General features: G+C 36.1%; 1 protein-coding gene across 1 annotated transcript; it reads left to right on the top strand.

The window, feature by feature from the left end:
• Positions 1-688: 688 nt before the first annotated feature.
• Positions 689-3144, top strand: LOC131935616 (surface protein). Its single transcript, XM_059292120.1, has 3 exons — positions 689-2109; positions 2259-2405; positions 2841-3144. Exons 1-3 carry the CDS (start codon positions 854-856, stop codon positions 3010-3012), a joined length of 1575 nt encoding a protein of 524 aa, XP_059148103.1. The 5' UTR covers positions 689-853; the 3' UTR covers positions 3013-3144.
• The last annotated feature ends 11107 nt before the right edge of the window (positions 3145-14251 follow it).

The following is a 14251-nucleotide window of genomic DNA, read 5'->3' as shown; positions in this document are numbered from 1 at the left end:
CACGTCACAACCTCTTCAAGTGACAATACGCAACTAAAATAATTTCTGGATAGTGTGGCTGAGGGGGGGGGGGGGGGGGGGGGGGTAGGATGTGGGGGGAGGAGTTAATTGAAAATTTTGAAAATTTTGAAAATTTTGTATTTAGGGTTTAGGAGAGTAGGTGGGTATAAAGTTACAATAAATTGTGATATGTACATATAAATACTGAAATGTAGAAAATATTTTTTTTAACCACACACCCCTATGAGCTTTTCCGGGCTACTGCCACCGAACGAATGTACAGGAGGTGTTCGACATATCAAACATCATATCACATTAGATCAAGCGATGTATCTCCCTACAACATGCAGCTTAATCAATTGACTGTTGTAATTTATAAATGTGAAGAGCAAAGTAAAGAATCCTCTTTAGACCTAGCGATCCATTGGGCAGATGAAGTAGTTTATATTTTTCTTAACCCATCAGGGCTGGGTGGACTCAGGGACATTCTACTGACTTGAACCAGGATTCGAACTCGAGACTGTTGGGTTAGTAGCCTTGCGCTCTACCTCTTAGGCCATGCCGCCCATAATTTATAAATGTGTTAAGGGTTAAGTTTAAAATCATTACTCCTAGTGATAGAATCAGGTGTTAATATAAATCTTTCTACCACAGTATTGCCTGCCTAAAATCCAGTGTGTCTTAGGTCGGTCTAGTTTTCAATATAAATTCATCAATAATCCTAATTGTATATTTTGATTGATAAATAGCACGAGCTAAAATGAACCAGGGTTGTTGATTACTTATTCGCGCATTGAAGTCCAAGTATACGCAAGACGTGTAGTTGTTGGAGTAATCAAGAAGACGCCAAGGTATGGAGCCTGATTGTCGCAGAGCTCCCGCATATCTCCTGCGTGTGTTATTTCTCTTCGCAGTTTCACTTAGCTATTCGTCAGCTTTTCCATATGATAGACCATCTCTCGGTGATGTGTATAGCGAGTATACGGACTTGAAACCAACTGATTTGAGACATGGAATATTCAATGATCTTCCACAAGTAATTATTCCTTTGCCGGGGTGGCTTGATAAACACAGACACCATAATACAAAAGAACAAAATGATAAAACAGAACAACATGAGGTAACCGGATACCGTGGAGCAGTCGGATACTATGATACACCAGGACCAAATATTATAATAAATATTTACCCAATAGAAATCAGTTTTTCAGAAAGCGATGAATCATATGAAGAGTCGAAATCATCATCAGAAGAATGGCCGCGGTCATCAGAAGAAAAGACATCATCATCGGAAGAATGGCAGCGATCATCAGAAGAAAAGACATCATCATCGGAAGAATGGCCGCGATCATCAGAAGAAAAGCCATCATCATCGGAAGAATGGCCGCGATCATCAGAAGAAAAGCCATCATCATCGGAAAAATGGCCGCGATCATCAGAAGAAAAGCCAGCATTATCAGAAGAAAAACTTATATCAATAAAACCAAAACTTGCTTCAGATGAGGATGCATTGGTAGCTAACCTTCTACATAAACATAAAACGACAAAAATAGAAATAATAAAAGTAAGCAGTTCATCACAAATAAGCAGCAAAAAGCAGAAAAAACCATATCCTTTGCTAAGAAAAGCCACACTTCAGGACAAAACACAAACGTCTGATGTGGCTACGACAGTAGAAAATGCGACATCTCAGACTGAAGCACATGCTCCAATAAAAAAAACTGCATCTCAAGCAGAAGCTCAAAAACCTGAAGCACATTCTCCAGTAGAAAGTGCAACGTCTAAAGCAGAGGCTAAAAAAACTGATGCACATTCTCCAGTAGAAAGTACAACATCTCAAGCAGAAGCCCAAAAACCTGAAGCACATTCTCCAGTAGAAAGTGCAACATCTCAAGCAGAATCTCAAATACCTGCAGCACATTCCCCAATAAAAAAACAAACATCTCAAGCAGAAGCTCAAAAACCCGAAGCACATTCTCCAGAAACGCAAGTACCACCAGTTACGAAAAAAAGCAAACACTGCTCCTTCAAACATTTGAGTAGCTGCTACGTTGTTGCCGATATGCTCCTGAAATTTGACGACTGTTCAAAAAGTTGTCAGAATTCTAGGTAAGTGCAAATTAGGACATATTAAACTTTGTGCAACACTTAAAGTATTGCTTGCACCCAGGCAATATTTTAATCAAAATATAGATTATTGTTTCGAAAAAAAAAGACACATGAATGTACCAGTTTTGTACCTTTCCTTCACAAACTAGTTACGATGTTGTGGTACCGAAATCGGCCGAAACGAAAGCATTTCTTCACAAGCAGATGGGAGGTTCAGTGAATACGCTGAGTCGCACCAACATCTATCCTTACTGGCTGGGTATTAAGTTCACAAACAACGCCTGGCACTTGCATGCGTAAGTGAAAAGTGTTGCATAACAACTTTGCCTAATAGCAGCTTCTATTTGTTGCATTTAGATTAGTATTATTTCAAAAAGGTAATTAAGTTTGATTTGTTAAGGATAAAATGTTACGTTGATTTGTATTTTTTGCTTTGGTAATGGTTGGCGATGGTTATTGTTTAGGGTAATGCTTTATGAAGTTGTGACCAAACGCAGTGCTTTGCACTCTTTTTGACTATACTGGCAAGACTTTGAGAGGGATCGTGTTACAGGGGCAACACGAGATGACTTAGACTAATTCCCTAATGCGCAGTCCAAGATTTCACTTTTCTGTAAGAACTATTGTCCTTTAATGCGGGAAGGGGCTCTAATATTATATAATGATTTTTGTTTGTTACAATGCACTTTAAAAATGTTTTTTTACGTTAAAGACTAATCCATTTTTTATAGGAAATCTAGCGAGGCTGTTGGTTACAGCAACTGGGTGCCGGATACACCAATGTCTCCGAGCAACGATGCGTGCGCGGCCGCAGATCTGAACGACTCACTCTGGAGGATATCCGAGTGCACAGACGTGGCTCTTTGTGTGTGCGAATCGTCTGTTCAGCAAAGCAAGCGGTAGACCTAGAGCCAGTCGCTGGCGTGCTTGCTTTATGTATCTATAAACAGTTGTTTGTAGCAAAACAATGTATTTGTATCAATAAACAATTGTTTATATTAATACATATTTCTTTGTGTCAATAAACAGTTCTTTGTGTCAATAAATAATTGTTTAAATAAATAAACAATTTTCTGTATCAATAAACAATTGTCTGTATTAATAAATAATTGTTTTGTTAGCGTTCGTCAGTGCCTTTTAGCGCGTCTTAACATTGCTGTATGTTTTGTCCGACTAGACTTAACATAGCTGTGTGTTTTAACTTACTAGACTTTATATTGCTGTATGTTTTGACTTACTAGACTTAACATTGCTGTATGATTTATCCGACTAGACTTAACATAGCTGTGTGTTTTAACTTACTAGACTTAACATAGCTGTGTGTTTTAACTTACTAGACTTTACATTGCTGTATGTTTTCACAGACTAGACTAAATAGCTGTTTTATCCGACTAGACTTAACATAGCTTTATCTTTTGACCGACTAGACTGAACATAGCTGTATGTTTTGACCACTAGACAAAATAGCTTTATGTTTTATCCGATTTGGCTTAACATAGCTGTAGAGTTGTGTTTTGAACGACAAGCGCAATAACAAAAAAAACCCTTTATAGTACGGTGGTCAGGTTTGGGCTTGAAAAAAACAAAATCTAATTTTATCGAATGAGAAAGGGTTAGTGTTAACTCTGTTGAAGGGGGAGCCGGACGTTTTACCGAAAGACACTTGCCCGAATGCCGTTTGCCCGAAGGCCGAATTCCCGAATGGACACTTGCCCGAATGCGACAAATGCCCGAATGGACACTTGCCCGAATGCGACAAATGCCCGAATGGACACTTGCCCGAATGCGACAAATGCCCGAATGGACACTTGCCCGAATGCGACAAATGCCCGAATGGACACTTGCCCGAATGCGACAAATGCCCGAATGCCACTTGCCCGAAGGCCGTTTGCCCGAAAAATGTAAAAATTGAATAAAAAATTATATAACCAAATAGACATTCAAAATCAATTCAAGTTTGAAATTTTGATAATCAACATTGTTTTAAGCATAAAAACAAATTTGCTTATATTTTTAAAATTTAGCTTTTATTATTATTTTTTTTTAATATGAGAAATCGCTGTAAAAAAATTCTTTATTCTTCAATAAATGTAAGGTGATGTCGGCGGCGGTATCTTAACATTCTTTTGATGTGTAAGTTTTGACCACCTTGTGTAGCCGACGTGTTGCGGTGGTTTATAACGTTTATGACACGGTGTAGGCGGCGCGGCGTTTCGCAACATTGAACAGAGGCGAGTTTGTTTGATTTATCTTGTTATGCTAAACTTGTGAGGTGATCAGTCAACAATAGAATGGGGCGGGGCCTAGGCGGCGAATTAAAAAACTAATGTTAGTCTTTTATGTTTGATCTCTATTTAAATACAAATTAATTAATAATATCTTCGTGTTAATATATATGATATTAAATATTTTCCCTTTATTTTTGTTAATATATGTATTGTTTATCAAAATTTCAAATTTAAATTGATCACGAATGACTATTTGGTAATATTTTATTGATAACATTTTTCGGGCAAACGGCCTTCGGGCAAGTGGCATTCGGGCATTTGTCGCATTCGGGCAAGTGTCCATTCGGGCATTTGTCGCATTCGGGCAAGTGTCCATTCGGGCATTTGTCGCATTCGGGCAAGTGTCCATTCGGGAATTCGTCGCATTCGGGCAAGTGTCCATTCGGGCATTTGTCGCATTCGGGCAAGTGTCCATTCGGGAATTCGGCCTTCGGGCAAACGGCATTCGGGCAAGTGTCTTTCGGGAATTTGTCGTAGACCCGTTGAAGGTATCTATTATATGTAATTTCAAACATATAGCAGGATTGAATGTGTACGAAGCGAACAGTGAATAAAACAAATGTAATGAAAAAAAGCCTTCATAGCAACAAGCTTGAAATGCACCAAAATAAGAAATAAAAATTTCATAAAAATATTTTAATAACAAGATTTTATGTAATTATACACTAAAAGGTAGAAAATAAATTATAGACTACTATTTAAATAACTATAAAGAAAAGCATGGGTCACTTATGTACCTTTTGGATACCTTTACTAATATTTGAGAAGAGACCCACGCTCTTCTTTATGGTTATTTAAATAGTAGTGTATAATTTATTTTCTACTGTTTAATGCATCCTAATATATAAAAGCCCAATGTGCGCACATCTCTCTCTCTCTCTCTCTCTCTTTCTCTGTCCGCAAAAAATTTTCGCCGGACATCACGTCAGAATCGGCAGCGGTATATGGAGAACTTTTTACGGACTTTTGTTGAAAATAATATGTTAGATGTTTTAAATGTATAACCACAATTTTACTTAAAGAAGAAAAATAAAAATTAAAGGCGTATTCGAATGTAGAGAAACAGTATTATTTATGCAACCGGAAAAGCATTAATATATGTGAAAAAGAACGCATAAAACTGTGACGTCACTATTGCTTATACATTAACTAATGACGTCATCTGCCGTGTTAAGAATGAAAAGAAATGAACTATTTCATTCAAATTTGATTTAGATCTACGTACACTATGAAATGTATACAATACAATTTTTCCGGCCTAAACTCATAAAATTTATTTTATGTATTTGGATTCTAGATCTAGAGATTCTAGATCTAGACTAAATCTAAATCTAAATCTACGCAATAACTAGATCTAGACGTAGACGCTAAGATCTAGATTTAGACTCTAACTTCTCTAAAATCAATTCCAAAAATAAATTTCTATATTAGGACTAAACTATTTCAAGACTTATTTATTTTATACAAAATCTTTGTTTGGAACTGGCTAATTTGGGATAAAAAATTAATTTGAAAGAATAGGCATATTCGCGTAAGTTAAGATTTTAAAATACGTGTTTCATTCTCCGTATTTTATAAGGTGCCTAAATAGCGGAGATGTTAGTGTACATTAAACCACGCAGGAGGTGCGGGTTCGAGACACAGCAAGTCAACTTGGTTAATGTATTCTTTTTTATTATGCTCGGGCTAAACTTAAAAAAAAAATTCTTTTAGGAATCTAGATCTAGATCTAGATTCCCGGCGCCGCAGGCGCTTCAAATTTGGCATGATCTTGCCTTGGTGCGACAGAACACGGGGGCCGGTTGGCCGAAAAGTCTACGATGTGGGGGTCAAAACTGACCTCGACTGACCGGTACCTTATATGAGCTATAAATCGAAAAAAAATGTCCACGGAGGAACCTCTTCATAACTCTTGAGGTCGTAGACCGACCTTCGGGCGAATTAATTAAGCATTCAAATTCTCAATGTTTTCGAAAGCCTAAGCGAAGCTGGGCAGCATGCCTAGTTATTACATAAAAGCTTGTTATTAAAACATTTTTTAATGAAATTTATCTAAGTGCATTATTTGTGTTTACAATAGAGTTTCATGACTAAAAACCATTGCACGCCTATTGAACGTGATGACGCAGCTATTGAACGTGAAATGCCTACTAATTCGGTCAAAAGTTTGATTTATACATAAAAAATTAATTAGGCATCCAATTAAGTCAAAATTTAATTTCAGATTGCATTGTCTCCATGTCTTGACCCATGAGCCAACTGTAAACCGTATCTGTCAGTTAGAAGTGTCCGAGTTTTCGCTCCGGCGTTTCGATCTAGACTGACGACAGACAGAGGAAGTGAGTAAATCAAAAGCTTGTAAAAAAACTAATTTATAAAAAATAAAAACTTTTATCGCTGAAAAAATTGTAAAAGATCACACGAGCGATAAAAGCAGCTTTTCTCAAATAAACCAAATTAGTTTTATTTTCTTATTTTCTGTGCATTTAAGTTGATATGCGCGGAAAAAAAAATCACAAAATTTCTTGTTTTTCGTCATGATGGGTTTCTTGCACTTTTGGATACTTTGTCAATTTTTGTATATAGAAAAAAATAACTTTAAAGAGAAAAAAATATTTTATGTGTTTGAATTACGATTTTTATGACCCTATTAATTAAAAAACAATCAATTTTTCCCAATCTTACAAGCTCTCTATGAAGAGTTTTATATCCGTCATTATATTGTATTTGACATCATTGGAAACCTGGATTTCTCATGTATTTAATAAACTTAAATTCCTACATCTCGGAAACACACAAAGCTTACAATCGGCTTTGCAGTTTACACAGATATGGTACTTTCCTGACCTAGTTTTCGTTACTTGTGGCTGTTTTTCTCAGTTCTCAGGTTCTTAACACTAAATAGCCTACTACTTTTTAGCGCAATTTCCATTCTGGAGAATTGCGTTTATTCATCCGTCATTTCTGGTTGTATGAATGTATGAATGGATGTGTGTCCGCAGCTTTAAGTCGTATCTCCTCATCAACGAAGCAATTTCGAGGACTAGTTCCAAAAGAAATTATGTTAATTATGTTACGAGGATGATTATAGGCCAAAATAATTCCGGGTTTCTTTCATGGATTTCCCGGAAAAGCCAAAAAACCTCAAAAAATGCAGTTTTTTGCCAATATCTCGGCAACCACACGACTTAGAGACTTGAAACATGTAGCAATCGATTCCTGCCATAATTTAGAACAATATTGCCAAAGAAAGTTTTCAAAAATATCCTTTCGTTCGGTCACAAAATTTTTTTTGAATTAATTTAAATTTGGACCGAATTATTAGGCATTTTTATCCAACCACACCACACGCGTCATCACGTTCAATAGCTGCGCCATCACGTTCAATGGTTGCGACATCACGTTCGGTAGCTAGGCGCGCAATGGTTTTTAGTCATGTAACTCTATTGTAAATAAAACATGCAAAATACTGAAAAAAAATTAATAAAAAACGTTTTAATAACTAATTAACTAACCGATGGTTTTACTAACCCTGCTCTTGATTTACGCTACGACAGAGCTATTTTTAGATAACATAAGGAAATTGCGCTAAAATTGTCACTAGACTTTTTAATTACCTTGTTTATTTATTAAACAATACCAACTATATTTTCAGTAAATGTTCTTGATGCGAAAATACAACTTTTGTCACGAGGGAATTGTGATTGCTTTCATAGAAAAAAAGTATTTGGTAATTAATATGCACATTTTGAAACTTTTGAATACTAAAAAGGGTACGATTTTTTAGACCTTGTAAAATTCTTACTAGTTATTATTTCAAAAAGTTGTCGTGACAATAGTTTTAATATACACTGAAATATAAGTAGTTTAAATTTGATTGCTATAGATGAATAAATAAAAAAGCCTTAGCATTTTTAAAAGTACCGAAAAATCCAAAATGGCGGAGGTTTTTGGTTTTCCATGACAACCAAAATTGTTTTCGACCCTTTTTTTACTGTTTAATACTTACTTTTATATGCCAAATATGATTAAAGTATTCAAAAGGCTTTAGATCTTAAACTGTAAAAAATAGAAAAAAAACATAGCATGTCACCTTAAAGCTTGTTAATACAAGGGTTTTTTTAAATATGTTTTATTTACTTCTTTTTAGTGATTCTCTTATTCATGAAGTAGACACGACTAAAAATATTTGCTTCAAAACACCACCAGTAGTTCATTTGTAGGCTTATATTTATCTATATACTAGGTATGCTGCCTAGCTTCGCTTAGGTTTTCAAAAACATTTGATAATTTGAATACTAATTATTTAGTGATGGATGAGGTGTGGAGTGCTTGAATTTAAACAGTAATGCTAGTTTTAGAGAAGATGTTGTTGTATGTTGTTTAACATCCGTTTTCAGAAAAAATATTCGAGAGTACGCAATCTACGACTAAAATGGAATTAGAACTACAGAGGTTCCATGAACAGTATATCTCATAATTTATATTGCATTGACTTTTAAAATTAAATAACTTATTTAATTAGGATACGTAGAATAATTAACAACTTAATTTTTTACTAAAAAAATGCTATACTTTGTCATTTTCTGTTTCTGTTTAAAATAGTATACAATTATTTGAAAAATAATTATTTAAAAAGGTTACCTCCTTTGAAAATGGACCAAATGACGTATGTCTTTGTTTACTTTTTTTAAACAAACAGTTGCTATGCTTATATAAGAAAATACGATATATGAACATATTTAACGACTACAATGGCTTTTTCCGACGGGAATAAAGTTTTCTTGTTATCCTCCAGGGTCGGTCTACGACCTCAAATAATATTAAGGAGATCGTTTGTTAATTTATTTATATATATCTCATATAAGGAGAATTTCACTGGCGGTCATCTTTTAGCCCTGGTCGAGGGCTTTGAGTCTGACCAACAGTTTTTCCATACGGCCTAGTCATCTACTGAAGTGTATGCAAAACATTAGCATGATGTACAGAGGATAAATAAACCTAAAACTTGTGTTGAAAATTCCGTTTTTCTTTTAAAATACAAAGATTATATAGGGAAATACGACTGGTCAGTTTTGACCCGTTTCCCGAATTTTCCCGGACATGGCGAGTTTTTTGTGACACCTCAAGGCGTACTCCTACCACCTCACAAAATTTCAAGGGGGGGTCGTCGTCGGAGAAATTTATTTTGTAATAGAGCTTATATAAAGAGAATTTCATTCGCGGTTACTTTTTAGCCCTTGTCGAGGGCTTTGAGTGAAGCCGACAGTTTTCCCTAAAGGTCAAGCCACATAACTAAGAGCATGCAAAAAATTAGCCAGATGTAAGGACGGTAAGTGCCCTAAAATCCGTTTTGAAATCACCCTCTGTTTTCCCCCATAAAATACAAAGATTATATAGGGAAATACGACTGGTCAGTTTTGACCCATTTCCCGAATTTTTCCGGACATGGCGAGTTTTTTGTGACACCCCAAGGCGTTTTCCTACGACCTCACAAAATTTCAAAAGGGAGGGGGGGGGGGGTCGTCGGAGGAAAAATTTATTCGTAATAGAGCTCATATAAAGAGAATTTCACTCGCGGTCACTTTTTAGCCCTCATCGAGGGCTTTGAGTCAAACCGACAATTTTCCCTGAAGGTTAAGCCATTTACCTAAGAGCATGCAAAAAATTAGCCAGATGTAGAAAAGGTAAGTGCCCTAAAATCTGTTTTGAAAACACCCTCTGTTTTTCCCATTAAATACAAAGATTATACAGGGAAATACGACTGGTCAGTTTTGACCCGTTTCCCGAATTTTCCCGGACATGGCGAGTTTTTTGTGACACCCCAAGGCGTTCTCCTACCACCTCACAAAATTTCAAGGGGGTCGTAAGAGGAATTTTTTTTCGTAATAGATCTCATATTAAGCGAATTTCACTCGCGGTCACTTTTTAGCCCTCGTCGAGGGCTTTGAGCAAAACCGACAGTTTTCCCTAAAGGTAAAGCCATTTAACTAAGAGCATGCAATAAATTAGCCAGATGTAAATAAGGTAAGTGCCCTAAATTCCGTTTTGAAATATACATCTGTTTTTCCCATAAAATACAAACATTATATAGGGAAATACGACTGGTCAGTTTTGACCCATTTTTCGAATTTTCTCGGACATGGCGAGTTCTTCTGTGACACCTCAAGGCGTTCTCCTACCACCTCACAAAATTTCAAGGCGCCGGTAAGTCGAGGTCAGTTTTGACCCCCTCGCCGTAGACTTTTCGGTAAACCGTCAACGGCACTTGTGTTCTATCGCCCCAAGGCACCATCGTGCCAAAATTGACGCGCCTGCGGCGCCGGGAAGTGCCCTATCAGGCACCTGATCACTTTGCATTATATATATAGATGTAAGAAAAGGAAAACATAAGAAAAATGCATGGAAAAATATATACATCAATATATACATATGTTTAAATACTACTAAATTCTATTAAAGATATCTAAAGCCTCGAGTAAAACTAATCCATACTATTACAATTCTAAAAGCAATTGTCAAAAGCACAACCCCTGTCTAACCAAGAACTAGCAACTTAAAAATAAAGTGTAAAACAAATTCATTGTAGAACCAATCTTTCCTACACAAGGAGCAGCCCGAAGCCATTGGTCTACCTATACAACAGCCATATTGCTAACATTGAAGTTAACACACTCCGCTATGGCCCCAATGAAGGTAGACACCAAGCAAGCGATACTCAACATGACGTTGCACGAAACAGCACACACATTAATTTTAAACAACCTAAAACTCAAGGCAACTAAAATATACTCATTACTGTCTAAAACAACCGACTATTGACTAAGCCAATCCTAGTCATCGTGGGGGGAACCCACAATATCAACACATCAAAATAAAGTAAAACAATCAAGTATATGCACATTCGCATTCGCACCAGTTTGGAAAACAACTAAACATAACGTGGTCTAAAACACACGCCAAGGGTTTAGAAAACACCAAAATATATTTAAAACCAACAAAAAGAATACACCACGTGTGTAACAGACATGCCGATGCCCTTTATCTCGTTTTAGACGAAAAAGGAATAAAACAAGAACACATCGGCAGTCGCATTCATACAAATCACATAAAGATAAAATATAAAAAAAAACAAATACCTCCAACGCACGAAGTGCGACCACAGACAACTGACTTGACTTACATTCTTGCGTTCAAAAAGAAAGAAATTATCCGAGCGGTAAGTTTTTATACTGACCGCTTCGGGCGGAAGGGGAAACCCCGTAGCCGCTGTCCAGTGGACCATCCACTCACAGATTCGCACCCAATAAAATAATACAAAATAAATAGTCCATTCACCCGGTCACATATACTACTAAAACTCAAGTTTATTTACATGTTTGAATATTTATTTGTTTGTCCGTTTGGCTACTATGTGTAGAGCTGTAAAATAGTAATTAGGTAGAGAACAATTTTTTTTTCATAAAGACAAATTTAGTTAAAGACGTTAATAAATTTATTGATTTATTCATTGGTAGATTAACCACATTAATTATAAAAGTTCAAAACAATGAGCTTACTTGGAGTGAATAGTGACGTCACATGATTTATTTACTTTTTAAAACAACAATGTCCGTACCATCGAAGATTGTGTTGCCCATTCAGATCTTTAACGCGTTCTATAGCTAATTTTCTATCGGCTATAACTTAACAATACGTCCGTTTGCTGTGTTAGTTACGTTTTTATTACGTTCCAACACTTATATCAATTTTCAACTGTCTTTTTCATTTAGCTTTACAATAATTTTCTCTAGCTCTACAATCTAAAGTTGTTTATAGATCTAAAGATCAGCTGACCAAGAATGTTATTTATAGATCTAGAATCTAGGTAGAACAAAATTATTTTAAAATCAGAATAATTTATTGAGTTTCTTTCTTAAACTATTTTAGTCCTTAAATATTTGATATAAATCTTTGCTTGTTAGCTTCACGAATCATCTAATTCAAGAATACAAGTGTTATTTTTATTTTGACTGCTCTAGACTATACTAGACGCTAGAACTAGATTCTAGAGTTGATACGGGAAATACCACATCTAGAATTAACCAAATCAATCGCAGAATCTAGATAGAATTATCTAGATCTCGAGAAATCTTGCTCTAGATAAAAATGAGTTTTTATACTAAACTATTTTATATTAATCTGTGTTAGTTTAGCTATAAATTTGACTTATCGTAAATTCTAGATCTAGACTTACGTAAATTCTACATCTAGAATCTAGATCTAGAATCTATTTCAGGACTTAATTATTTTATATAAATATTTATTTAGCTTCAATGATCATGTAATTCGAGAATGCATGGGATTTATCTATCTTATAATCTAGAACCTAGGTTCTAGATCAAGAATCTATATAGATCTAGAGTTACGGCGAAAACTAGAATCTGGACTCAACGTAAATTCTACATCTAGAATTTAGAACTAGAATCTATATACTAAACTATTTCAGGCCTTAATTATTTTATATAAATCTTTGTTTGTTTAGCTACGGAATTGGCTAATTTGGGATATAGGCTCATAATTAAAATTAAAATAATAGGACCTATTCGCGTAACTTAGTGTCTTACTTTGCAGTAGAATATAGGACTAATTCTACATTGGTTAGTAAGTGCCCCTATAGCTATAATGGTAGTGTAATGGCTACCATGCAGATGGTACGTTTTCGATGACACATCACGATAACGTAATTTTTTTTTCAATTTTTGTTTTTATAAACGTGAATTATGAATTTGCCTATCGGGACCTCGAGTGACACAGGGCAGGTGAAGTAGAGTTCTTCTTTTTCTTTGTCCTCAGCATATGAAGGGATAGTGTGGTCGTGGTCATGCTCGGCCGGAATCGTTTTTTTTTACACGATAAAACATGTTGTCTGAGACTTGGCGGGACACTGGGCAGGTGAAATAGAGTTGAGTAGGTCTCCTGTTACGTCAGTATATGAAGGGATAGTGTGGTCAGACCCATGCTCAGCCGAAATCGGTGTTTATAAAAGATAAAAAACGTCTTTTTGATTGTGGGGTCTGGTTATTTTGTGATGATAAGTGACAGACGTGATGTCATTTATGGATGACCCCCGAAACCCACAGTTATCTAACTAGATAACGGGTATTCTAGTGATATCGTTCGTTCACTAAGTCGTTCGTTCATGGGTTGTTCGCTCACCAGGTTAGTTTCATCGTGCCACTAGCTTTCTTGTTGTGTTCGGCTGGTCATGTGTTGAATGAATTGATCAAACTTGACTGATGGTTAAAACAGCCAGGTCACTTAAATCTAATCTTATTTTCTCTTTGTCAGTCTAATTGGGATTTGATTGAAAACACTAAATCTACATCAGAATCTTGACGTGATGCTTTGGGGCGGAGGGGGGGGGGGGGGGAAAGGGGGTAGGAAATTCACGTAGGCTATACGTTAATCCATTTGCTGTCGTGTATTCTCTGTTATTACAGGGAACATATGCAGTTGTTATATGGGAGCATATGTGGTTGCTTATAAGGGGGAGATTTGTGGTTGCTTATATGGGGTACATGTAATTGTTTAAAAGGGATAGGCCTATATTTGTGGGTTTTTTAATTATTGGTAACGTATGTGGTTCTTTATATGGGGAACACATGTTGTTTTCATTATTGGGAACATATTTATGTTTTCTATATGTTGTTGTTTATTTGGAGAACAGACAAACAGACAGACAGACCGACAGACAGAACGACCGACCGACCGATCGACCGACCGAACGACTGACCGACCGACTGACTGACTGACTGACTGACTGACTGACTGACTGACTGACTGACTGACTGACTGACCGACTGACTGACTGA

The sequence above is a fragment of the Physella acuta genome, unplaced genomic scaffold, assembly GCF_028476545.2.
Source record: "Physella acuta isolate Inbredline_101_S28 unplaced genomic scaffold, ASM2847654v3 ptg000013l, whole genome shotgun sequence".
NCBI lineage: Eukaryota > Metazoa > Mollusca > Gastropoda > Physidae > Physella > Physella acuta.
This window is presented reverse-complemented; position numbering and strand designations above follow the sequence as displayed.

What these genes read in the sequence shown, in the direction of transcription:
- LOC131935616 (XM_059292120.1), top strand. Translation starts at nt 854, where the DNA reads ATGGAGCCTGATTGTCGCAGAGCTCCCGCATATCTCCTGCGTGTGTTA. An exon ending in AAAAGTTGTCAGAATTCTAG is followed by an intron (nt 2,110 to 2,258) that starts GTAAGTGCAAAT and finishes TTCACAAACTAG; the next exon opens with TTACGATGTTGTGGTACCGA. An exon ending in AACGCCTGGCACTTGCATGC is followed by an intron (nt 2,406 to 2,840) that starts GTAAGTGAAAAG and finishes CATTTTTTATAG; the next exon opens with GAAATCTAGCGAGGCTGTTG.